This window comes from Eleutherodactylus coqui, chromosome 7 (genome assembly GCF_035609145.1).
Source record: "Eleutherodactylus coqui strain aEleCoq1 chromosome 7, aEleCoq1.hap1, whole genome shotgun sequence".
NCBI lineage: Eukaryota > Metazoa > Chordata > Amphibia > Anura > Eleutherodactylidae > Eleutherodactylus > Eleutherodactylus coqui.
Window position 1 is genome coordinate 220,421,583 of NC_089843.1, and position 24,277 is coordinate 220,445,859.

At 44.8% G+C, this 24,277-nt stretch overlaps 1 protein-coding gene across 1 annotated transcript in view; it reads left to right on the forward strand.

Moving 5' to 3' along the window:
• The first annotated feature begins 3,854 nt into the window (after positions 1-3,854).
• The window catches only part of CREB3L3 (cAMP responsive element binding protein 3 like 3), a 28,593-nt gene continuing 8,170 nt past the window's right edge, over positions 3,855-24,277 (forward strand). Inside the window, exons 1-6 of the mRNA XM_066574940.1 lie at positions 3,855-3,960; positions 17,921-18,049; positions 18,143-18,377; positions 20,544-20,656; positions 20,767-20,892; positions 24,138-24,244. Coding sequence (XP_066431037.1) covers positions 3,943-3,960; positions 17,921-18,049; positions 18,143-18,377; positions 20,544-20,656; positions 20,767-20,892; positions 24,138-24,244 — 728 coding nt within the window. The 5' untranslated portion in view covers positions 3,855-3,942. The remainder of the gene's footprint in view (positions 3,961-17,920; positions 18,050-18,142; positions 18,378-20,543; positions 20,657-20,766; positions 20,893-24,137; positions 24,245-24,277) is intronic.

Consider the following 24,277-nt stretch of genomic DNA (forward strand, 5'->3'; position numbering starts at 1 on the left):
GGCCTGCTTAGCTGTTCGTCAGCCTAGATCAGTTATGGGCACCATTGGGGACCCTCGGCAACACTCGGCCCACCCCACAAACTTCTCAAGTAGATCCTTCCTTTAGGTTCATCTTATTTCACCAAGCAGAACCTTAACTTGAAAAAAATTTCCCTACAGTTCTATATAATGCTTTGTCCATTTTTTTATGTCAACAGGCTTACCTCATGGACAAAATGGAGATACACAATTACACATAAGGACGCTACAAATTCATGTATGTACAAGACATGAGTGGGCAGCAGGCATTACACATGATAGCACAGGGCAGATCTTGGACTAGTGAGTTCACACATTGCATTTCGCCTTTCTTTTTATTGCAATGGGTGATGTGGTGCGTTAAAAATCACTGAAACACATTAAAATAGAGCAGTCTGAGAAGCCCCATTGAAATCAATAGAGGCATTAACCCCCACCACTTGGGAGTAAAGGAAAGAGGAGGGGTTCCATGCTGCGGGCAGAGAAGAAGGGGACAGGAAATGTTTTTGGGGGTGGGGAAACCATACTGACAAGGTCCCAGGCTGATAAGGAAAAAGAAAGAAAAAAAAATAGAAAGGGCAACCCCCCCCCCCCCCCCCCCCGTCCCTACATTCCATTGGAGCGATGACCGATTTTGGGGAAACTACTTAGCGCTCTATTCAGAGAGGTTCTTATATTCATCTGAACCTTGGAACTCCACCCAATGAGGCCATGTTTTGGTAAATTTTTCCCGAATGTCTTTGAGAGATGCTGTTAGGTCCTCCATTTCCTTGATTCGCGAATAAGATGGAACCACAAAGCAATGGAGGGCGGTAGTGTTTGTCTCCAGAGTTTGGGGATACATGCCCTTGCTGCATTCACCAGATGTCTCACCACAGAGCTCCTGTAGGTATATTCTGAGATGCAAGAGGAAGAATGCGGGAGATTTGGGCAAGGTAAAATCCGTGAATTTGAAGGTAGTACGTCACACTTCCAACCAGAAGCCTGTCAACATAGGGCAATACCAGATGACATGCAGTTGGGTCCCCTGGCCTACACCGCATCTCCAACAAAGTGGGGAGTCCGCGAGAAACATTTTATGTAACCGTGAGGGCACCCTGTACCAATGAGAGAGGATTTTAAATCCTGTTTCCTGAAGCTTACTTGAGATGAAGGACTTATGTATGTCGGTGTACATTTTTGTTAGCTGTTCAGGTGTAAGCGATATCCCTAACTCCTTCTTCCAAGCTAGGACATAAGATGGTGTAGTGTTTTCCATGTCAGACATTAAAATATTATACAAGCATGACAGGCTATGGCGAGAGGGGCCAGTCCCACTACATAGTTGCTGAAATGGGGTCTTTGCTCGCGAGAATCCCTGTGCCGGTGGTAGAGAGGAGGAAATGCCTAATTTGATGGATCTGCCAGAAGTTCAGTGGTACCGGGTCTGTGGCGTTGGCCAGCTTATCTACAGATAGCCATTGCCCTTCCCAGATAAAGTGGGTTGCTCTATACCTGCCATTGCGGAACCAATATTGAAACCCACCCTCCTCTAGGCTTGGAGGGAAGGCCGGGTTCCTCAGAATGGGAAATAGGGGAGAGGGCCTTGGTGAGACCCCTGATTTGTGGAGAGCTCTAGAAATTACTCTAAGGGTGGGCCCTATTGTGGGATGCAGCCTAATCTCTGGTAGGATGTCTCCCTGTATGCAGGGAAGGATCGACAAGGGTATTGAGAAAAACATCTGTTCCATTGATATCCATTGCTTACTATCTGAATGTCTAAGCCAATCAACCACTTTCACTAGTTGGGAGGCCTGATGATAAGCCACAAGGTCCGAGAGGCCGAGGCCCCCCATCACCTTGGGCCTTTACAGGCTGCTCCATGCTATCCGGGTTGGTTTGTCCGCCCAGATGAACCTCGTGAGTAGGGAAGACAGGTGTCGAAAGAAGAGTCTAGGAATGTCAATGGGTAAGGCTTGGAAGGTGTACAATACTCTGGGAAAAATATTAATATTCAATATTGAGCACCTGCCAAACCAAGAGAAAAAGCCCTTCGTCCAGGAGGTAAGGTCTCTTAATATTGTTCAGAAGGCCCGGGAAATTGGCTGTGTAGAGGCTGGCGGTGTCCGCCGTAAGGTAGACCCCCAGGTATTTGATATTGTCTCTGGCCCACCTAAAAGTGAAGGAATCTTGTATCTTATCCACCAGGGAGCGGAGGAGGGAAATATTGAGGGATGACGATTTTTGATAATTAATTTTGAAATTGGAAAATGTAGCATAGAGACGAAGCTCGTTCAGGAGAATAGGAAAAGAAACCCTCGGGGAAGAGAGAAAGAACAGCAAGTCATCCGCGTATGCGGCTACCTTATGCACAGCACCCCCCATCTGGAAGCCCCCAATACTGATGTTGAAACTAATGTGGCTGAGAAGGGGTTCTAGGCACAGGATAAAGAGGAGAGGGGAAAGAGGGCAGCCCTTTCACGTACCGTTTGAGATATTAAAAGAGGAGAAGAACAGGCCGCTTGCTTTAACCGAGACGGTAGGGGAGGAGTATAGACTAAAGATCCAATTCAACATGTTATGCCCCAATTCCAAGTAGTGGGATTGTTTTTCTTTCAAGAAATCTCAATCAATCCTGTCAAAGGCCTTATCAGCATCCGTAGAGAGAAGGCATATGGGCATGGAGGATATTTTGGCCTGATGGATGATATTTATGGCCCTGACAGTATTGTCCCGTGCCTCCCGTAGTGGCACAAACTCCACTTGGTCTCTGTGGATTATATCACCGAGATGGGGTGATAATCGATTGGTGAGAATCTTCGAGAAACGTTTTAAGTCCATGTTTAGGAGGGATATGGGACGGTAGCTCTGGCATTGAGAGGGATCTTTACCCTCTTTAGGGAATACTGTGATATATGCTTTCAAAGTATCTCTTGGGGGGGTGGTACCCGTAGTAAGGGAATTGAAGGCTCGAAGGAAGTGAGGGGAAAGAGTTTCGACGAATGCCTGAATTTTGGAGATAATCTTGAATTGGTAACCTACGGGAGGAACAGTCTTGTGCAGAGAGAGGAGGAGACAGGTTGTAGAGAGACTGGAAAAAATCACGAAAGGTCTCGGCGATCTGTTGCGGTACGTGGAGACTGCGGCCAGAAGGGGAGGAAATTTGTAGTATATATGTGTCTTGTTCTCTCTTTCCTTAAGGCCTGGGCCAGGGTACGGCTAGGCTTATTGCCATACTCGTAGAAATGTCTCCATTCTGACTATTTAATGTCTAAGTCCTGTAATGTCATAGCGCTCTAAAAAGACATCTAGTCCCTCTTAAACTCCTCTATGGATTTTACCATCACCACGTCCTCAGGCAGAGAGTTCCACAGTCTCACTCCTCTTACAGCAGTAAAAAACTTTTTTAGTACATTACATGGTACATAAAGTGGTGCCAATAAATAATGAACTTGTCCAACAAAAAACAATCCGTCAAATGGCTAACCAAAAAAATAACCAAAAACAAAAGTTATAGGGGGCAAAAAAGCAACAAGGAGGAGTGAAGGGATTACTGACTGGAACTATTAATATGGAAACAAAAACATTTCCATGCCATTATTTACCAGTTTTCTATCTCCACTTTCTATATAGTATGCCTCGCTTCTCTTCCTCTAATAATGGCACTCTGGTACAGTAATATATGTTAAAGGTCAAAGTAAAATAATCTAGGGGGACTTTGACCCCATGTTTCACAAACACTTTGTTACTCTATTCCAGGCTGGTGAAATATACTTGGGGGAGGGAAGGGAGCACACAGAATAAAGAGGTTGTTTAGGAGTCAGCTACAGCGGCCCGGAGGAGTACAGGGGCGCTTCAGACGAGGACAAATATACACTCTGGAGAAATTCAAGAAATTGGTCGGACGATAAGAATAGACTTCTAGTGGATGAGTCTCTGAGAGACATGGAAGTCAATACCCAGGTATGTTTTCAGTCATCTGTTGTTCCAGCTTTTGAAGGGTCAGTGAAGTCTGCAGTCTACCTTTAACCCCTTTAATTAATTTGGTTTTTTCCTCCCATCATAACACTTTTTTATTTACCCATCGCCGTCGCTGTCTGAGGGCTTGTTGTTTTTTGCGGGACGAGTTGTATTTTTCATTGGTACTATTTAATGCACCATATAATGTACTGAAAGGTTTTAAAATCCTAAGAGGAGTGAAATGAGAAAAAAAAGCGCAATTCTGCCAACTTTGGGAGGGGCTCTTGTTTCTACGGTCTACACACTGCAGCACAAATAACATTATAGCTTTATTCTTTGGGCCAGTACGATGACTATGGTACCCAATTTATATAGTTTTTTGGTTTTTTTTGCTGTACTACTTTTAAAATATGAAATCTCTTTGGAAACAATAGAATTATTTTCTGCCGCCATCTTCTGACAGCCATAACTATTTTATCTTTCTGTCCACATAGTTATGCAGACTCATTTTTGTGGGACGTCCTGCAGTTTCTATTGGTACCATTGGGGAGGGCATATGACTTTTTGATCATTTTTTATGAAAGCATTTTCTTGGAAATGGGGTGATCGAAAAAAAACACAATTTTTGATGTGCGTTTTTTCTGACAATGTTCACAGTCGGGGTAAATAATGCTTTACTTTGATAGATCAAACTTTTTTTGACGCAGCGATACCAGATATGTTTGGGGGGGGGGGGGTATTTATAATTTTCTATTATAGATATGGTTAAAGGTGTTTTTTTTACCTTTTATTACCTTTAATTTTTTTTTTATAATTAATAAAACAGTTTTAAACTGATTTCTACATTTTTTTTGTCCCCACAGGATTTGATCGCCACTGTAGTATAATGTACTGCTATTGTATTACATCATACCACGATCTGTCTGGCTTGATAGACAGTCTGCAATGGCAGCACTGGGGGCTTTCAGAATGCCCCGGCTGCCTAGGCAACCAAATAGCACCCCACAATCTCATCCCGTGGGATCGTTCGGGATCTCTGAGCTTTGATCAGGGCATTTACAGGGTTAACAGCTGCGATCAGTGAGAGCCCTGATCACAACTGTTGTGGGCAGATGTCAGCTGTAAGAAACAGCCGGCACCCGCATTGTATCGCGTGGGATCGGCCCATAATCCTTCCCCATATAAACCCCGAACCTCCATGGCATAAGTGTACGTCATGGAGCATTAAGGGGTTAACCATCGAATTTTAACTACTATGCAGCAAATCTAAGCGGTGGTAGAATGGCGCTTTAGGGTACGTCCACAGGTAGCAGATTAGCTGTGAATTCACCCTCTATATTGCAAAATGTGAAGTCCGTGGTAAAAATATACAGGAAAAGTTGATACACTCTACTGTGGATTAAAGGGGTTTTCCCGTCAAAAATACTATTGATGACCTATCATCAGTATGGGTCATCAATAGTTGATTGGCTGGGGTCTGCCGCTCAGGACCCTGACCAATCAGCTGTACGGGTGCAAGCTGTCAGCACCGCAATAAGAGGTCGGTGCAGAAGCCTCAGCGCCGACCTCCATGTAGTGGCCGGCGCTGGTAACTGCAGGCACGGCTCTCATTGAAGTCAGTTACCAGTGTCGGCCACTACATAGGAGGTCGGCGTGGAGGCTTCAACACCGGCCTCTGTTATTGGGGCACTGACCTGAGGATAGGTCATCCACAGTATCTTTGACCAGAAATCCCCTTTAAAGCCCGCACCACATGTCAATCTCTCTGTGGATCGTTCTCTGCAGTGTGTGAATGAGATTTGCTACAAACTCACCTGCTGTAATACACTGTGGATTTTTCAATTTGCTGTGCGTCCCTCAAGGTCTTATTGGCCGCGTTCTCTACATGATATAATGTGTCTGATTAATATACCCTATTTTGTACGGCTTGTTTGATGATACTGAAGTAACAATCCTCTTTTAAGGATCCTTTCTATTATCCCAACAAAAAACATCTATGAACTCTAACGAGCCTAGCACATCCATCCGCTACATGCCATTTATTTTAGTGGGTGCCGCATAATGCTTTAATGAGGACATGCCAGCAGCTTCCCCAGGGGCAACAACTTATCGCAATGGTCTAGAAAGAAAGTCTCCACAATCACTTGACTACTTTGGGACCATTCTAAAGGGAGCCAACCAAATCAGACGGCATTGAGTATGGGAACCCATAGCTGCCTGTATTCCAGAGCACAAACAATATTAAGAGGCGAGGTGTAAGTGCCCGCGGCAGGGGCTTAGAATGCAGCTCCCCAATGGAGTTTTCACATGGTAGTTGAACTAGGGACAAAAACGCATGGGGCACGCGCTAATACACTCGCCGCTATTAGCACATGAATCAAGGTTTGGGTTTTTTTTTTTTAGGACTATTCAAACTCCGCGCCAGTTTGAAAAAAATAAAGCAGGACGATAGGTCTTGCTCTAGCTATCTTTCTCGTAGTATTAACGAATATTACTCCTTTTTGAATACTTGGTGTTGCTTGCAATTTTATGGTTTCTCTTCTTAACCTAATTTACTTTGCCCTACACCCGTTGAGCTTGATAATGGACTTACTACATACAAGAAGGATAGGGCAAGTCCTACCTCTTGGGCGTATTATCAACACCCGAAAATCCCGATATTGGAAACAAAACCATTGAAATCAATGGTTTTGATCGTCCCGTTATGCGGATGTGATTTTCATGCCCATCTGCTTAAGCCCTAATCAGCCTTATCACAGGGTTCAAACACTTGTAAAACAGAGTACAGGGCTACTTTTAATGCTGCCCCCTCTGCCTGTACCCGGCCCCGTCTATGGAGGGAGCATTATGGGGGATTTCAGAACACAACAATGAATGTCTTTTACCATTATGCTCTATATAGCCTTCTTTTATTCTGTCGTATCATGGATTTCTTTACTGTGTCACTATGCGGGAATCCTAATTAGGGTTTCATCCAGTCACAAACAGGTGACTTACATGGAAGAGCTGGGAACGGCAAGGTGTATCCATCTATGTGTCTGCGATTTACATGTAGATTAAGCATTTCTCCTCAGTTGCGTTTCACGTTGTGTGTTAATCTGTTCTTCTTCTTTGGACCCTGTGTTAATCATCTGCATGGTACACGCATACACTTTGGGAGCAAAGTCCAAGAACTAATATTTCCTGCCTGATAGCAGGTTATTATCTGGGAAGGCGTTTGGAAAGATTTAAATAGACTATCAACAATTATCTCTGTTCTAAAAATATCAGCAGCACAGTTCTACAGAATTATTATTAGTATTTAATAGAGATGAGCGAACCTACTCGGCCACGCCCCTTTTTCGTCCGAGCGCCGCGATTTTCGAGTACTTCCGTACTCGGGCGAAAAGATTCGGGGGGCGCCGTGGGTGAGTGGGGGGGAGAGGGAGAGAGAGAGGGCTCCCCCCTGTTCCCCGCTGCTACCCCCCGCTCCGCCACCCCTCCCTGCGCCCCCCGAATCTTTTCACCCGAGTACAGAAGCACTCGAAAATCGCGGTGCTCGATCGAGTAATTACTCGAAACGAGTAAGTTCGCTCATCTCTAGTATTTAACCCTTGATGTTACCGGGACTTTCCAAACTTTTATGGGTGTGACCAAGACTGTCAATATGCCAGTCTTTGACTTCAATCCATATTTCAAACAGTGTAGCACTACAAGAAGCCTCTTCAGTTCTGTTTGTGTCGGTGTTGGGATTATAATGATTATTTATATAAGGCGCCATTCGTTCCCGGGTGCCGTACATAGGAGATCAGGGATTTAAATACATCGAATGAGAAAAAGTACAAAATAAAGTACAATAAATGTGAACTCATTGAGTTACAAACCGATACAGATGGAGGAAGGATCCTGCCTGTGAGGGCTTACAGTCCACAAGGGAAGGAGACAATAGATGAGGGTAGAAGCTACTCATATAGAGGTCCCAATAGAGCTGCTGGAGATTAGTGGCTTTTTTTGAAGAGGTAGGTTTTCAGGTTGTTTTTGAAGCTTTCCAAGGTGGCGGAGAGTCTGATATGTTGGGGTAGTGAATCTAAGGGTATAGGTGATGTACGGGAGAAGTCTTGGAGACGGTTGTGGAAAGAACAGACTAAAGGAGAGCGGAGAAGGAAGTATTCTGGGAACTGGAACTTACATGTGAGGAGGTATCGGGAGATTAGGGAAGGATGTATGGAGGGGGCAGCTTGTGGACAGCCTTGTATGTCACTCATAATACTTTGAACTGAATTCTCTGGACAGTAGATAACCAGTGAAGGGATCAGCAGAAGGGAGCAGCAGAGAAGTAACGAGCTGAGAGGTCTATCAGCCAGGCAGCAGAGTTCAAAATAGATTGGAGGGGTGCAAGTGTGTTGGATAGGAGGCCACAGAGAAGAATGGGGCATTAGTCTATTATTTTATTTACAAACATCCCTCCAATATGTCTGATTTTTATCTTCTCTGAGCCATAAGACAGGGTTGTAGCTAATGCTGAGAAGTTGGAGCATGTGCCCCGAGTGTAGGGAGCCCAGGGTGGGGCACCAGCAAGCCGCTCTGCCTTGGCCAGGGTATTTAGACACAGGGAAAGGGAAGTGATCTGCAATGGCTGAAGTTCTATGACTAAGGCCTCCTGCACACAGGCGGAAATTCCACAGCGGGATTTCCCGCAGAATTTCCGTTCCGTGCCCGCTGCCATAGGCTTGCATTAGTATGCAGAGAGCTGCGATTTGTCCGCATGAAAACTCGCACGGTAAACAAATCGCGGCATGTCCTATTTCTGTGCGAGCCTCGCAGAGGCCACACAGAAATGTCACGGCTGATGCGCCGGCTCTGCTATGCGCATGTGCGGCCGTGCGCCAGCCGGCACCTCGTAGTGCAGAGAGAGAAGATGGCGGACGGGTGAGTATAAGGGCAATACCAGAGCATGGGTCGCATCCCGCTGTGAGCATTCCACAATTGACAGAGCTGTGGTGAAGCGTCAGTGACTTAGGCCGCCTGCAGACAGCGGGGTCAGATCCTGTTGCGAGAATGAGGTATGCTCATTTGTTAAAAATAGGCATACCATCTCAAACTTTTATGGCATATCCACACCCACAGGACACTCACCTATATCAAAAACAGGACCCCACCACTCCTGGGACAGCTGTATGTAGTCTGCCTGGGGGGGGTCAGGAGTTACGGACTGCCAAGTGGACTGTCTTACACTATTTCTGTAACTCCCATAGAAGTGAATGGGAATTGCAGAAACAGAATAGCACAGGGAGCAGCGCTGTTTCTGCAACTACCAAGTTATAAAAACATGCAGCTTGCTGTACTGCTCTGTTTCCTTAAATCCAATTCGCTTCTGTGAGAGTTACGGGAACATCATGACCCAGCTATGCCAGTGCAAATGTTTTCAGTGTTTTCTCATTTCAGCCATAATACTCCTTAAACTATTTGACATGTATGAAGGCACTAAGTACTTGGTTTTACTTGGAGTGGTAGGGTTTCCCTTTGTAGTCTAAGAGCAGAAATTTAAAGAGTTTGTTTGGGCATTTTTTTCAATTGGGGTCCAGATCATCACTGATCAGCTGATTCCTGGCACCAAACATTTTTCTATAAAGGCAAGATAAAGTTTCCTGATGCAAGCATCGAGTCATGACTGACTCCTAGAGTGACATCTTCTTGGCAGACTGTTTTTGTAGGGTGGTTTGTCATTGCCTTTAACCCCCAGTAAGCTGGGTACCAACCTCAGCAGCTTCCATACAGGGATTGAACTCACAACCTTCAGGTCGTGAGCAAGAGCTTAGGACTAAATTTCTGCTGCCTTAACACTCGGCACCACACGAGGCTCTATAAAGCAATGTATATGTCTGATCAGGTCATCTTGCACTGTATCATGCTACCTGCAGATAGAGGAGTAGTTTGAATGTGACGGGTTTGCCTTAAGTTCTGATGTGCATGCAGGCATCGTTTCTGATGATAGCACAGATTCTTTTACCTGGTTTGCTTGCAATGTTAGGGTTTCTTTTCTTAACCTAATTTGCTTTTCGAGTGGCTTGCACCCATTGAGCTTGATAATAGATTTTGGTGAATTACATTTTTAGTATAGTAAAAAAATGATGGGTAATGAAGACCAGCTAGTGGCTCCTCCCCTTGACAGCTGATGGTGGAGGTACCAACAGTAGGTGGCACTATAATCAGCTTACCAATGAGGGACCTTTCAAATGGATAGCACTTAACAATAATAGTAAAATGTGCAATGATGAATACATGTGATTATTTTTAGTTTTGGCATAACAGGCTGAGGTTTCATCCCAAAATAAGTATCAGGGCCAGGGGCGTAGCTAAAGGACCTGGGTGCAAAAGTTTATCTTGGGGCCCCTCAACTTCTCTTAACCCCTTAAAGCAGAGGCGTAACTTGAAGCTCCTGGGCCCCAATACAAAACATGTAACCGGGCCCCCAACTATAGTGCTTTATTCATAGTACTGGGCTCCCTATATGGAGAAGAGAGGCCTTATGGGCCCCCCAAGGCTCCTGGGCCCGGGTGCAACCGGATCCCCTATAATTACGCCCAGAGGCGTAACCTAAAGCTCCTGGGCCCCAATGCAAAACCTTGAACGGGGCCCCCAACTATAATGCTTTATTCATAGTACTGGGCTCCCTATATGGAGAAGAGAGGCCTCATGGGCCCCCCAAGGCTCCTGGGCCCGGGTGCAACTGCATCCCCTGCATTCTCTATAGTTATGCCCCTGGTTACGCCAGTGAGAGGGGCTATTGGGTCTGAGGCAACATAGATGGAGCAAGTACTGTAGCTGGAGCTACAAGAGTAGGCAAGCACTAGCAGCATAGGCAGGGATCTCTGGTTGGTGATGGAAATAAAGAGTGTGGCTATGTAAATATGCACTGTGGCAAGGAATTGCATGATAACCTAAACAGTAACAATATAACGTTAGATATCAGTTCTACACATGCACTCTGCATGCTGTATTGGTAATTACAGTACATTTAAATCCAGTGACTTACAGGTGATGAATTCTCTGATTGTAGATGGTTCCTTTTCTTTTCTATCCTACCCAGAGCACTATGATGACTTCACCTGAGAACTGAAGAGTTTATTACCGAGACATTTTTAACCTTATTCTGCCATTTCTATCCATTATAGCAACACAGATAAATTCATACCCCAGACAAGACTGCTAAATTAATTTAGACCCCACGTGGCACCCCTCCATTAAAAGATACTCTTTAGCCATGTGGCTGAAACTTATCACAAGCATTTAGCATGAAATTAATATTGGAGACTTTTCAGTAACTTTTTATGGTGGAGCATGTAATAGCACTGATTTTTTTTGGACCTGGATGGCTATTCTTTCATTCAAGACTAGAAAATAAACAACTAATGGACCTAAAGATCCCTTTACATGGGCCATCCCTCGGACTGCCACCTGACTATCACTTCTGAGCTTGCACAACACACACAGCACCCTGCCCTGTCTCACCTGTCTGTACGCCATTCTTGGATGCAGAAGGTGCCGTCTGTGGGAGAGACCTGTGTCTCCCCTTCTGCTCTAAGCAATGAGCTCCTCCCTGATGAAAGCTGGCTCATCATTGGCTGACAGTCAGTTTAATCTTACTGGTGCAGAGCCCAAGGGCAAGGAAGCAGCTCTGGTAGTCCCTACGCAGGAGGAGTAGTTTAGAAAGTGCTGGAAGGAAAGAAAGAGGTGATAAATAGAGGAAGAGAGAGCAGTTAGAGAGTCGTCAGAGTCAGGAAGGAGGAGGCTGTCAGACAGTGAGAGCGAGGAGTTCAGTACGTTTTGTTCCCAGGCCGGACGGGGTCTTTATCACAAAAATAGTGAGTCCTACCTTTCCGGTGAAGTCAGACCGCGATCAGTCTGCCAGTCATTTATCCTTCTGCTTCGGTCATTCTTCAGTAAATCTATTAGTGGGGGGATTGTCTAGTCATCTGCAGTGAATAATACAGAGAGAGCGTTGAAGTTAAAGCGTCATCATTATAACTGTATTTTCACCAAGTTCTGTAATCCACTGTGTTCATTGCAAACGACCTCAATTAGTAAATCTGCTCCCTCTCGGATTACTAATTTGCTGGACTCGTCTCTGTTATTTCTGCATCATATCATCCGGAGAGTCGAATCAGAGTGTGGCGTCACCGTGACAAGGACTAGGGCTCTGGCCATACGCACAGTAAGTGTATTGGGGTAGTTCCACTTACGTGACTCGAGTGTCGCTTTTTTTTTTAGCGGCACTAAAAACCCACAACTCCGACAGGTGTGCCATTCCTACTCAGTGACCTTTGGACAGTAATCTCCCTGTGTAATGTACCCTTAAGACCGTGGTGAGATAAACACCTCAAGAAATTTTTCAATCCCCAAATGTGAAAAAAATTTACTTTTTACAACCTAAATATTAGTTTTATTCATATAAACCCTTTAATCTTTATTGGAAGCAAATAAATCCCCTAGCGGGATGCCAGCTCTGTGAGCATGGTGCAGGCTAGCTTCTCATGTAGCTGCAGCTCTAGTCAATACTAGAGACACTACACCGACTAAGCTTTGGCTAAAATGCTGACAATTTATTAAAACCAGGATTCAGCTTCCCAACATGTTTCATCGCGAATGCAGCATCTTCAGGCGTTGCGGGCTATAACGCGGGAACGCTGCTCTGTAATCAGGCGTTGCACTTTATTATGGCCTGGTAACCAATGATGTATAATAAAGAAGATCCTGCTTTTATCGAAGTGCTGGACTTTCCTCTTCTTGCTTGCATGTCCCTTCTCCCTCATATTGATGCACCCCTTTTATTCCCTGTGGCGTACTCTGGACTGGCAGCATCTTATACCTTTCTTTATCATGAGCTAGCACATATTGTCACACCCATTAGGACTCCTGATAGCCCTTTAAACGAGACGATTATCGATCAGAATTGTTCAGATTCCTGCAGGATAATTGTCCCGTATAAACGCACGCAGCGATTGAACAAGAATTGTTCAGTTAGTTCAGTTTCTGCATGCAGAAAACTGAACGACGCGCTGTTCAGTGTAAACAGCAGGCGGTCACTTCTGAACGACTGCTTACTGTGAATGGAGGCGGCGGGGTAAGAATGCTTCCCGTGTCCAACCAGGAGGTGCCGGATCTGTCACCCACAAATGCAAGTGAACTAATAACAGTCCGTGTGCGCTCCAATATACATGGAAGGAGCACATTCAAATGCATCGGCATATCCTATTTCTTATCTGTGAAACAGGAATAGGGCCAAATCACATGGCGGGTACGAATTCCGACAACAGAATCCCGCAGCGGAATCCGGCCCTGACCAGAGCCTGTGACGCTGCGTACCTGTCTTCTTGTTTCTTTTTCTGTACTGTGGATGGTCCAGCCAGTACAGAATTTGCTGCGCCATCACTAGGCGATGATGCGGTTACCTGCAGCCCATCCGGAATTGACATTCCAGATAGGCTGCGGGTTGGACGGCTTCCATTTACTTCAATGGAAGTAGTCTATGCGGAGCCCACACAGAAGTGGAGCATGTGCAGTGACCCAGAACCAGGCCTTCAGCCGAGGAGACAGCGGGGCACAAGATGGCAGCGGTTCACAGTGGCTCTACCATCTCCTGTCCTCAAAGGCTGAAGCGTAACCTGGCTTAGCTACTAACAAGGGAGATAACATTGTAGCAGGCTTGATAACTGCAATTCAGTCCTGGGGTATAGTCGTGACGCCAGTGTCCCTAGGGGTATAGTCGTGACGCCAGTGTCCCTAGATGAGTCATCAGTTACTCACAATGAATAAATGAGTTCACAGACAAACAAAATGCTTTTCAAAACCCGGGAAACGTGGTTTTCTTTTACTTACATTCCAACTTTGATTTTCCAATACAGGCACATTTACTAATGCTTCTTAACATGAAGTTACAGTCTTGGGAACAGTTTGCTGAACTCTACCTTTCTGAACACATTTGACAATAGACGGTTCTTCTCCCAAAGCATACATATCCTCAGTCGCTATTATCTGAAGGGCACTTGCTTGGGTTACTCATTCTCTCATATCACTCTCACTTTAGCCGTTAGCCGTAACAGACTTCTGCGCTTCCCCTCTACATGCAGTTCAGCGGGGGCGCCTACAGCTCTTGCATTCCCATACTGACTCTTAGGCCTTAGTCAGACGGGCGTTTTTTCGCGCGATTTGCGGATCGCATGACGGATGCGCATCCGCAAATCGCGTGACCAGTGCGCGCAAGTCGCCCGCAAATCGCCCGAAAATCTGCTCCTAGCCGCGTTTCATTAGAAACGGGCCGGAGCTGTCCAGCGCATTGCATTCAATGGAGACGGCAATAGAGCCATCTCCATTTAAAGCAATGCGCTGCGGGCGAGCCCAGGATGAATTGTCGGTAAGGGCTTAAATATATAAGCCCTTCCCTGCAATTCATCCTAAAATGTGTAAAAATAAAAAAAAATTGTATACTCACCTTCTGCCGGGAGCCGGAGCTCCGAGCGGCCGTCCTGCAGTGGGTGTGAAGGGGGTGTGAGTCAGACCTGCCCCCTGATTGGCTCAGCGCTGAGGCAATCAGAGGCATGCCTCACTCACACCCATTCATGAATTCATGAATGGATGTGAGTCAGACCTGCCCCTGATTGGCTCAGCGCTGAGAGGCAGCAGTCACTCACCCATTCATGAATTCATGAATGGGTGTGTGAGTGTTTTCAGCCTCTGATTGGTCAGGGCTGTGACCAATCAGAGGCAGATCATTCAGCAGGCGGGGATTTTAAAGCCCCGCCGGCTGAATAGTGCTGAGAAGCAGTTCAGGAGAACTGACAGCGGCCGCGGCTGGACTCCGGCTGCAGCGGAAAGGTGAGTATACAAATTTTTTTTATTTTAACACATTTTAGGATCAATTGCAGGGAAGGGCTTATATATTTAACCCCTTCCCGACAATTCACCCCGCGCACGCCGGCAGCCCATTGCTTTCAATGGAGCGGCTGTATTGCCGGCTCCATTGAATTCAATGGGCAAACATCGTTCTTCTCTGTCACAGCTGTTACAGCTGTCGCAGAGAAGAATGATTTGTCTTCTATATGTTCTCAATGGGGTCGGCGCTGCTGCCGCCGGCCCCATTGAGCGCATATACAGAAGAGAACAGGAATCACAGATCGCAGATTGGTGCGATCTGCGATTTTTTGTTCTATAATTTATCGGACGAGCGCATAAAAAGCGCTCATGTGTCCGATACCATTGCAAAGCAATGGTTTTAAAAAATCGCCGGACGCATGCGCATGCGCAAATTGCTGCTAAAAACGCCCGTCTGACTAAGGCCTTAAGCAGCATCTCCTATGCCTTTATCCCCGGAGGAGATGAGCTTTCTAGCAGCAGAGACATAGCTGCTGCATAGCCCCGGCAGGAGCTTCAGCCCGTCAATGACACAGACCACACTACTCTCCCTAACTATCTAACTCCTCCCTCTTCTACTCAAACAACCAATCATAAAACACTGACAAGACAGAAAGACAAACAAACTTATTTAAAGACAAACGGACTCACAAACGATGGAGGGACCCGACTCTGACTCTCTACACATGCTGCGATTTATCATCCATGAGAAGAAACTCCAAATGGTATCCGTTTGTGTGCAAGAAGAATCGCTTTTGCATTGCATGCTATTGGTGGTATTTGGTGCGGAATCCGGAGGCGGACCCCCACTCCGGATTCCGCAATTGAAATCCGCCGTGTGCATTCACCCTAAGACATTCAGTGAGCATTTTCACACTGACCAATGGTCTGTGTGTATAGCTTCACAGGCTATAATGTCTCTGTACGTGGAAGTACACAACACGTGGCCCCAAAATACATTATCGTGCACCTAGCCTTGACCGCAGCCTCCGTACATGGATGATAATCAATCAAGTACAGAATTTTTTTTAGTAAAGGTGCAAAAGCATATAGAGTTAAAGTAAAACAGACTAAAATCGGTGCTCGGGGTAATTATTGCATGTTTGGCGTAACATACATTCTGTGTAACTGGAACGTATGGATACAAGAGCATCTAACGCTCATGCAAACGCAACATTGTTACCATAACTGTATCTTCTCTCCCTTAGAGTGCGTTCACACGAGCGCATAAACGGCGCGTTTTTGCGCCCAATCGTATATACGTGACCATCTGAGGCGTTGGTTTCGAATGTATTCGTTCGCACGGGCGATTTTACGGCGCGTAAAAACGGCAACCCGAAAAAAAACGGAACATATGCGACCGAAATACGCGCCAACGCATATTCGATGGCCGAAAATATAGTTTGCAAAGTAGGAACAAACGATAATACGCTTTCTAGCTCTGGTCATGATCGCCAAAAAACGTTCTTTCCGGCGATTATACACTGCGCACGTGCGAACGTAAATACGCCTACGCTTGTGTGACCGCGCCCTCAGCTTTAGCCGCAACCTCTGTACATGGATGATATTCAGTTATGTTCTGTTAACTGTATTACAGTTCCATGTACAGTAATATTGGAGAGGTCCACATTTTTTAGGGGGATTGTGGCTTTTTATAAATGTTTTTGACTTTTGTAATTTTTTAGATTTTTTCACATTTTATTTGATTTTTTTTTAAATAATTTTTTGTACACATTTTACTTTTTTTTTTTTACTATGGGTACACAGGTTAGAAGGCAGCACATTATCTATGTATTCCCTGCTGACCCCATATACAGACCACTGATAACAGGGATCTAACAGCAAAAGTCTATTGGATCACTAGCAGTGATCTGTAGTCCTCTCTCCATACCTGCATGCTTCGGTATGCGGAGGGAATCCCTGTGACATCATTACAGAGATTCCCCAGCAACCACCTGGATGAGGAAGCAGTGCTTTGGCATTCAGGGTTTTATTTCAGAGCTAGAAGTACAAACTTCTTTAGTGAAGCCCGGACTTCACTAAAACTTTCTTCTTCATTCATGCATCATTGAAGCCCAGGCATGGTACACTTCTCAACATGGTGAGTTGCTACGCGTTTCGGAACTGACTTTCCCCACTCCTCCTAAATCTGCTACAGACATGCTGCCCTCTCATCTGGAGATCAATTACCATGGTAGCGTTTACCATCATCGCCTCTTTCCATCAAGTCCTGTTCAATGCGGTTCTGGAAATCATCCGGAACAGATGGCCTAAAATGTTGGCATTTGGAGGCATTTATCTGATCAGGTAATCGCGGGGCGGTGAGGAGGTCAACGGTGCCAAACAGTTTGCAGAACAACGTGCAACCTGACCGATGGATGGTTATTTCAGGGAGTAGAAAAAGTCTGGAGACCACATGCTGTGTTCTGCATGGGAGCTAGAGACAACATTGTATTCTCTCTGCACCCCCTGCGAGAAAACAGACTGCAGGCTGTGTTCTGCAGGGGAGTGGCTGATAACATTGTATTCATGCTATTAGCCCATGACAGCTCTGTGAGAACAAAGGAGCAGATTACAGAGCTCAGACCACTTGCTGAGTTCTGCAAGCAGCTCCTGGAGGCTCATTTGCATGCAAATAAAGCTGATAAAGTACTAATAGGCATTAGTGCCCATTAGTACTTTTTGCAAAATGATTGCTAAAACTGTCAATCTTTCAGTCATTTGAAAGATTGTCTTTGCGTGTAAATGGGCCTAAAGAAAAAGACGACCGTAAATATATGGTAGCTCAACAAACTGGCGCACTGCTGGCTTCCATACATTTACAAGAGGCAGTTGGAAAGGGGTAAACAGTCAGTCAACTGGTAAATGAGTCTCCATGTGAATAGCTGTAGACACATATACACACTGTCCATAACGGAGAGGGCCATAAGATCTTAGCTATGAAAACACTAAAAAATCTATTATAATATCATCCAATAAGACATGACATCGGTAGAGCATTTACAATATTTTTGCCTTCTTCAAGTCATTGATCTTACCTGTGTCATTCAGTGACGGTCTTTCATACACACAGGGTGTCAATGTATACAGTCACGCTGGTATGCAGAGTTTGGAGCTCCTAGATTTACTGTTTGATTACCAAGATGGTATCCTTCGCCATGAATGTTCATCTGATGAGACCTTTTGGACATCTGAAACAGACGTGAGCATATAGGGAAGTTATTTATCTGTGGTTTATGGGTTTCCTATCTTTTTAAATGTTTTTGTGTTTAATTTTATTTTGTTTTTTATGCAGAATTCCACCAAGGATGATGAAGCACTTTTGTCTTTACTATTGGCACCTAACAATTCCCCCACAGACTCGAATCTCTGGTCACCCGCTGCCAGTGATAGCGGCCTTTCTGAAGACATCCTCTCAGACCAACAGGATAGTCCTGTCCAGCACCATTATACAGCCTCGTGCCATATGATACATAATCAGAGGAGTTTCCAAGAATCGAATGTGTCTATTGATCTGGATGAACATGCAGGTATTGTAGGCAGTCTGAGGGTCGGGGCACATGTGTCAAAAACATCCACTGCAAATACACCACGAATCCACAGCAAAACCTCCATATGTCATTGGTGGATTTCACCCGCTCTGCACTGAAAGGAGGGAAATCCGCACGGAAACTTCTCAACAGGAGTTGACATGCTGTGAACTTTTTAAATGCAAATCCACATGAAAAATCATTTGCTGTTTCTTCTCTGGTTGTCAGAAGAGATGTTGAGCAATCGCAGTCACAGCTTCTCATTGTCTTATCATTTGCTCCGCATCTCTTTTGACATCAGAGAAGATGCAGCAACTTAAGAAGCAGCCGACTCGTCACGCCAGACATCCCTGGTGTGTCTGATTACTGAATGCCCAAGTGAATGAGCAAACTGTGACATTCTTTGCTGTTCACTCATTCGGGGGAACGATAAATCGTTCTGTGTAAAAGCTCCCCAACCATGTGTGACCACCTTGAAACATTTAGAAACAGCAGGTGGCGCTATTCTAACATTAGTCTTGGAGTAACTGGGGATATAAAGTCTTTTTATTAAGTTTAAATGCAAAAAAAAACACTTATAATCATAGACTAGATTTAATGTAAAACAATATTTTTCATGGCTCAACTCTTTTAACTTTCATTGATTATCGTTTAGGGGAGTTTTCTGGGCTCAAAAAAGTCATACGTCTACTGGGCAGTGTCAGCTGATACAGAATATGCAATATGTTTTCTGAATTGTGCTTTGTCCTGCTGTTTTGGCTCCCGGGGTCGCAGGGCCGTGTGTCTTGTTATCTAATGGGAGACGAGCCTGTTAGTTTTTAGCTATTGTTTAAGCAACTATATATCATGCTCCATATCATGTCACAGCTCTGGCGGTGTAAACCAGGCATGTGCACAGCTGATTTATCATTGATTGAGTACCATTTTTTTAAAATCACTTATTAAACATTCAACACAAGAAAAAAAAAATACGTCGAAATAGAAATGTCGGACTGCTGCACATCTCTGCATGCGGTTCTGTCTCAGATAGGTAAATGATTACAGTCACGGTCTGACCAGACACTGGGTCTTACCACCAGAGACCATAAAAGTGCTTCTCCCGTTGCCCTATAAAAAGGCTCTGAGAGGCAACTTTTGTGTAGCGCTCCTCTTGCTGACAGATTGCTGACAGCTAGGCATGCCCCTACGGCACACACAGGCATTTGGCCCAGTTGACAGACTTTAAGGGGGGTGCATCATTGGAATGAGTGAAACAGGATAGTCTTTTCGACAAATTGCCCGCCATCTAGGCTGTTTTGGCCAAGCTGTTAGGACTAGTTGGGAGCAGTGGTTAGGTGAGGGTACACATGACAAACAGGTTCCTGATGGCCCAAACAGACCAGAGAGAATTGTTTGATCCGCCAACAAGCACAAGCAGATACAACAGTTTCATAGTTCACCATCCAGAGTCAGGCGGCACCTTCATTACAGAACTATATCTCTGCTCAGACCATTTCCAGACGCTTAGCAGAAGGATGTTTGGTGTCACAGCTCCCATTACAAGTCCTGCTATTAACTCCCCAACACTATCGTCTTCATTTGCAGTGGTGTCATGAATGAAGAACCTGGACTGTTACGTACCAGAGTTGTATCATCTTTAGCAACAAATCCAGGTTCTTTTTGGGAGCTGACACCTGTTATGTTTGAGTATGGAGGCCTTGTGGGGTTGCCATGAATGCCTCCAACTAGGTTGTCAGACTACCTTGGCTTGCCCGTTATCACCAATCAACCTTCTATGGGGCCAGCTAGAATGCCAGCTTTGGCAGCCCTAGGAGTGTCCAGGATCTAGAGGCTCAGTTGCAACATCTGTGAGCAAATGTGCTGAGGGATAGTATACGGAGCCGGTATGCCTCCGCGCCCATCCGTATCTCATACTGTATCCAGATTACAGGGGGCCCAACAGGGTAATAGAGCCCCCTTTGAATTGCATAGTTTTCCCCAATGAACATACCCTTTTGCTCTGATATTGCGATCACTTACCTACTGTATATCAGCATTCCATTTACACAGTTTCATCCGATTCCAACAGCTCCTCGATGCATTATTTTTTGTCAATGAGTGCAGATTGATTGATCAGATGAAATAAATACTATCGATATATAACTTCGATGTTCTCTTCTTTTTCAGACTTGTGGACAGAACAGCTTTGTACTGAGGATATGACATCTCAGTCTCAGGGTAGAGCTGCATCGCATCCTCTTACTGTGAAAGATCTGCTGCTCTCTAATAACTTTGATTTGGTAAAATATACATTCATTTATTCAAAATTACATTAAACGTTTGCTCCACCAAATTGTTATATTATTTGCTCTAACTGGACACATTTCTTGCACTGATTCTTGTATAGCAGCAGCCAAGTCTCCCTACAAATATTCGAAATTCTGGCACTTGTGCTGAATTAGTTCTGACTGAAGATGAAAAGAAACTTCTATCAAAGGAAGGAGTAATACTGCCTACCCAACTACCACTGACAAAGGTAACATGGGGGTCATAGTGGTGGAATACTAACAGTTAACCTTAATGTATATACGTATATGAGGATAGGCGCTGAACTCTTACTATACGGCGCACAGCAATAAGTTTACTTCTCATTAAATATTGCACATATTAGGGCAGGTTTACTATGGAAAATTCAACTGTTAAAAAACTGTGCCAGAAAATATGTTTTACATGCTTTGTACCACATTTATCACGTGTTTTAGATACTTTTAGACAGTTTTTTTCACTGCATCCAACAAAGAAGCATTGGCTTCTTGGAAAAGCGGATGTGGTCTAAATGTTTAATCGTGCACCAAAAATTACACTAAATTTATGAGCAAAATTTGGTGTAGTCTAAGCCAACTAATATGTGGTATGAAGCTAGACTATACAGTGTAAAGATATGCCAGGTTTATGATCCAGTAGGGTCACTGTGATATACTGGCACATTTTAAAGTAATCTAATTGGGGTATATTTACTAATATTATCTTAGAGTTATACAGAACAAACTAAAGACCCATTTAGACACAACGATTATCTCTCAAAAGATGTCTTTTGAGCAACTTTTGAGCTATGATCATTGTTTGCATTCAGCGCAAGGTGATCGCTCAAACGTTGAGCAATCACTTTGCGCTATGAGTGGAGGATGCAGAAGACAAGTGGGGCTGCTTGTCTTCTGCATCCAGCTATTCCCTGCTCCGGGCATCGGGCTGTTATACAGCCGAGCGCTCCAAGCAAGGGTGTCCCCGCTTGTCTTCTGCATCCAGTTGTTCCCCGCTCCGAGCACCCGGCTGTTATACCACTGAGTGCTCCGTGCCAGGTATGGAGAATGCAGCTGGACCGCTCTGTTCTTCATACCCCACCTGTCATCAGGGAACGGGATACAGCTAAAACAATAGTATCAGCTGTATCCTGCTGTGAATCCCTGAGAAGACTCATCGTCAGCCCGCTGAAAGATCAGCGATGAGTGATGGGATAACGAAAACTGCACGATGTCAGCGCAGTTACACACAACGATTATCGCTCAAAAGACGGTTTTTAAGTGAATTTTGAGCAATAATCGTTGTGTCTAAATGGGCCTTTAGACTGTTTGAAAGCCTGAATGTTAGACTATCTAGTCTGACTTTATACTAACTATTAGTTGGCATAGTTTACAGCAAAAATTGCACCAAACTTTGGCACCCAATGTTGCATTCAGGCTATGTCCCTTTTCACAAAATGAGTTGTAAAAAGTGTCTGGAAAAATTTTTAAAACACATCTGGCACAATTTGCCCCAGGAAACAATTGAATCTGCCCTAATATAGTTAAGATAATAATTCATCAGTCTCAGAGGGTGCGTTCACAAGAGCGTATATCGGCTCGGTTTTCACGCCGAGCCGATATACGTTGTCCTCATGTGCAGGGGGGGGGGGAGGCTGGAAGAGCCCAGGAGCAGGAACTGAGCTCCCGCCCCCTCTCTGCCTCCTCTCCACCCCTCTGCACTATTTGCAATGAAGAGAGGCGGGGCGGGGCTAATTCATGGACCTTAGCCCCGCCCCCGTCCCGCCTCCTCTCATTGAAAATAGTGCAGAGGGGCGGAGAGGAGGCAGAGAGGGGGCGGGAGCTCAGTTCCTGCTTCTGGCTCTTCCAGGCTCCCCCCCCTGCAGACGAGGAGGACGTATATCGGCTCGGCGTGAAAACCGAGCCGATATACGCTTTTGTGAGCGCACCCTCACACTGTAGTCAGTACCTGAGGAACAAGAATACAAGATGATGAGTCCAGCCGCTGATCACCATTCAGCCAATCACAATTTCAACATTCTTAAGGTTGGATGGAATGATTATCCTTCAAAAAATGGCTAGATCGTTCGAATTTGAATGACAATCAGTGTAAATAGCGCTAATGATCAAACTATGAACGATTCCTTTGTTTATCATTCATCGTTCATTGCATGTAAGCATGAAAATCATCATTGGCTCATTCACTAATTATTCGGTTTAAATACTAATCGTTCAGTCGTTTTCATTCAATTATACAGGGAATGTGAATGACGGTCCAATTTAGTGAGTGAACGGTTTATCTGCCAGTATAAACAGGCTGCACGAGCAGTGAACTCTGACATACATCGTTAGGTGTGAAAGCCCCCTTAGATCGGCTGAGCCAGGGCCTAACAACAGGGGCTCGGAGGTCTAGTATTATAGATTAGTGTTAGAAATGGCATGCAGAAATCAGGGGGGCCCCGAAGCTTTAAAGGTGTTGCTCCATGAAAACAATTTCTCACCTAACTGCAGGAGAGATAATAACTGCCCGAATGTGGGAATCTGATCCCAACTGATCGCAAGAACAGATGACTGAAGTTTCCTCTTATGGGTGGAGTGGCAACCATACCTGCAAGCTGCCTCTCCATTCAGCTATAGGGGTTTGTTGAGGATTTTCTCATTGCTTTGGTAGGACGATCCCTTTAAGTGATATATCTGGACTGAGCAGTGCTGAGCATGCTAAGTTGCATTTTAACTACCCAGTCCTTTTGTTCTTGGGAAGATAAGCTGCTCTGGAAGAGCTTTATCCCCTCTCTGCATTCAGAAGGCATGCACACGTGATGAAGCATGCATGTCTATAGGGGTGTCAGGCAGGATAGCTGTTGGCCAAACCAGAGGTCAGCCGACAGCTATTTTAGGTCTATAGGAAGACAAGGAAAGTTTGATTCATGTATTTTGGGCCAGATCTAATATATGAGCTGCGTCTCCATTGTTTCTTCTGTCTTTAAGGAAGCAAAAGAAACCTTTAACAAGTTTGGTCCTTATGGAATCTGAAGAATCTCTAACCTTTCTAGGAGTGTTTTAAGCTGCATCCGCTTTGTGTACCTTTATGTGCCTTTTGGCAGAAGTTGTGTATTTTGGGCGTGTGGATTGTAATGGAGTGTGATTTATGCCCAATTTTCAACCTAACTGGAAGATGAGTGAAAGATTGAGTAGAGGAAGTAGTTTAACCCCTTGCAGTCGCACCCACATCCCGTAGTGAGAAGTGTGTATCTGAGAGATATGATTGAACTCAAGGAGATCTGTAATCTCTGCATACAGTAAGCTCCACTACAAGTAGCCACTATGACCGTGTCATGGCAAACAGAGGAAGCATTTCTGTAATGGGCCACCACCCACTACAATCCCCATTACTGTTGCCATGGTACCACTATCATTATTAAGCTTTTGATCTCAAACAATGTTTTCAGTTGAACCTGTTTATAATACACTTTTTCTTCAGTATGAGGAGCGCGTCCTTAAGAAAATTCGGCGTAAAATCCGGAATAAACAGTCAGCACAAGAAAGTCGAAAGAAGAAGAAAGACTACATGGAAGGACTGGAGACCAGGTATCTGTTTTTACATACTGCTTGTACATAAAT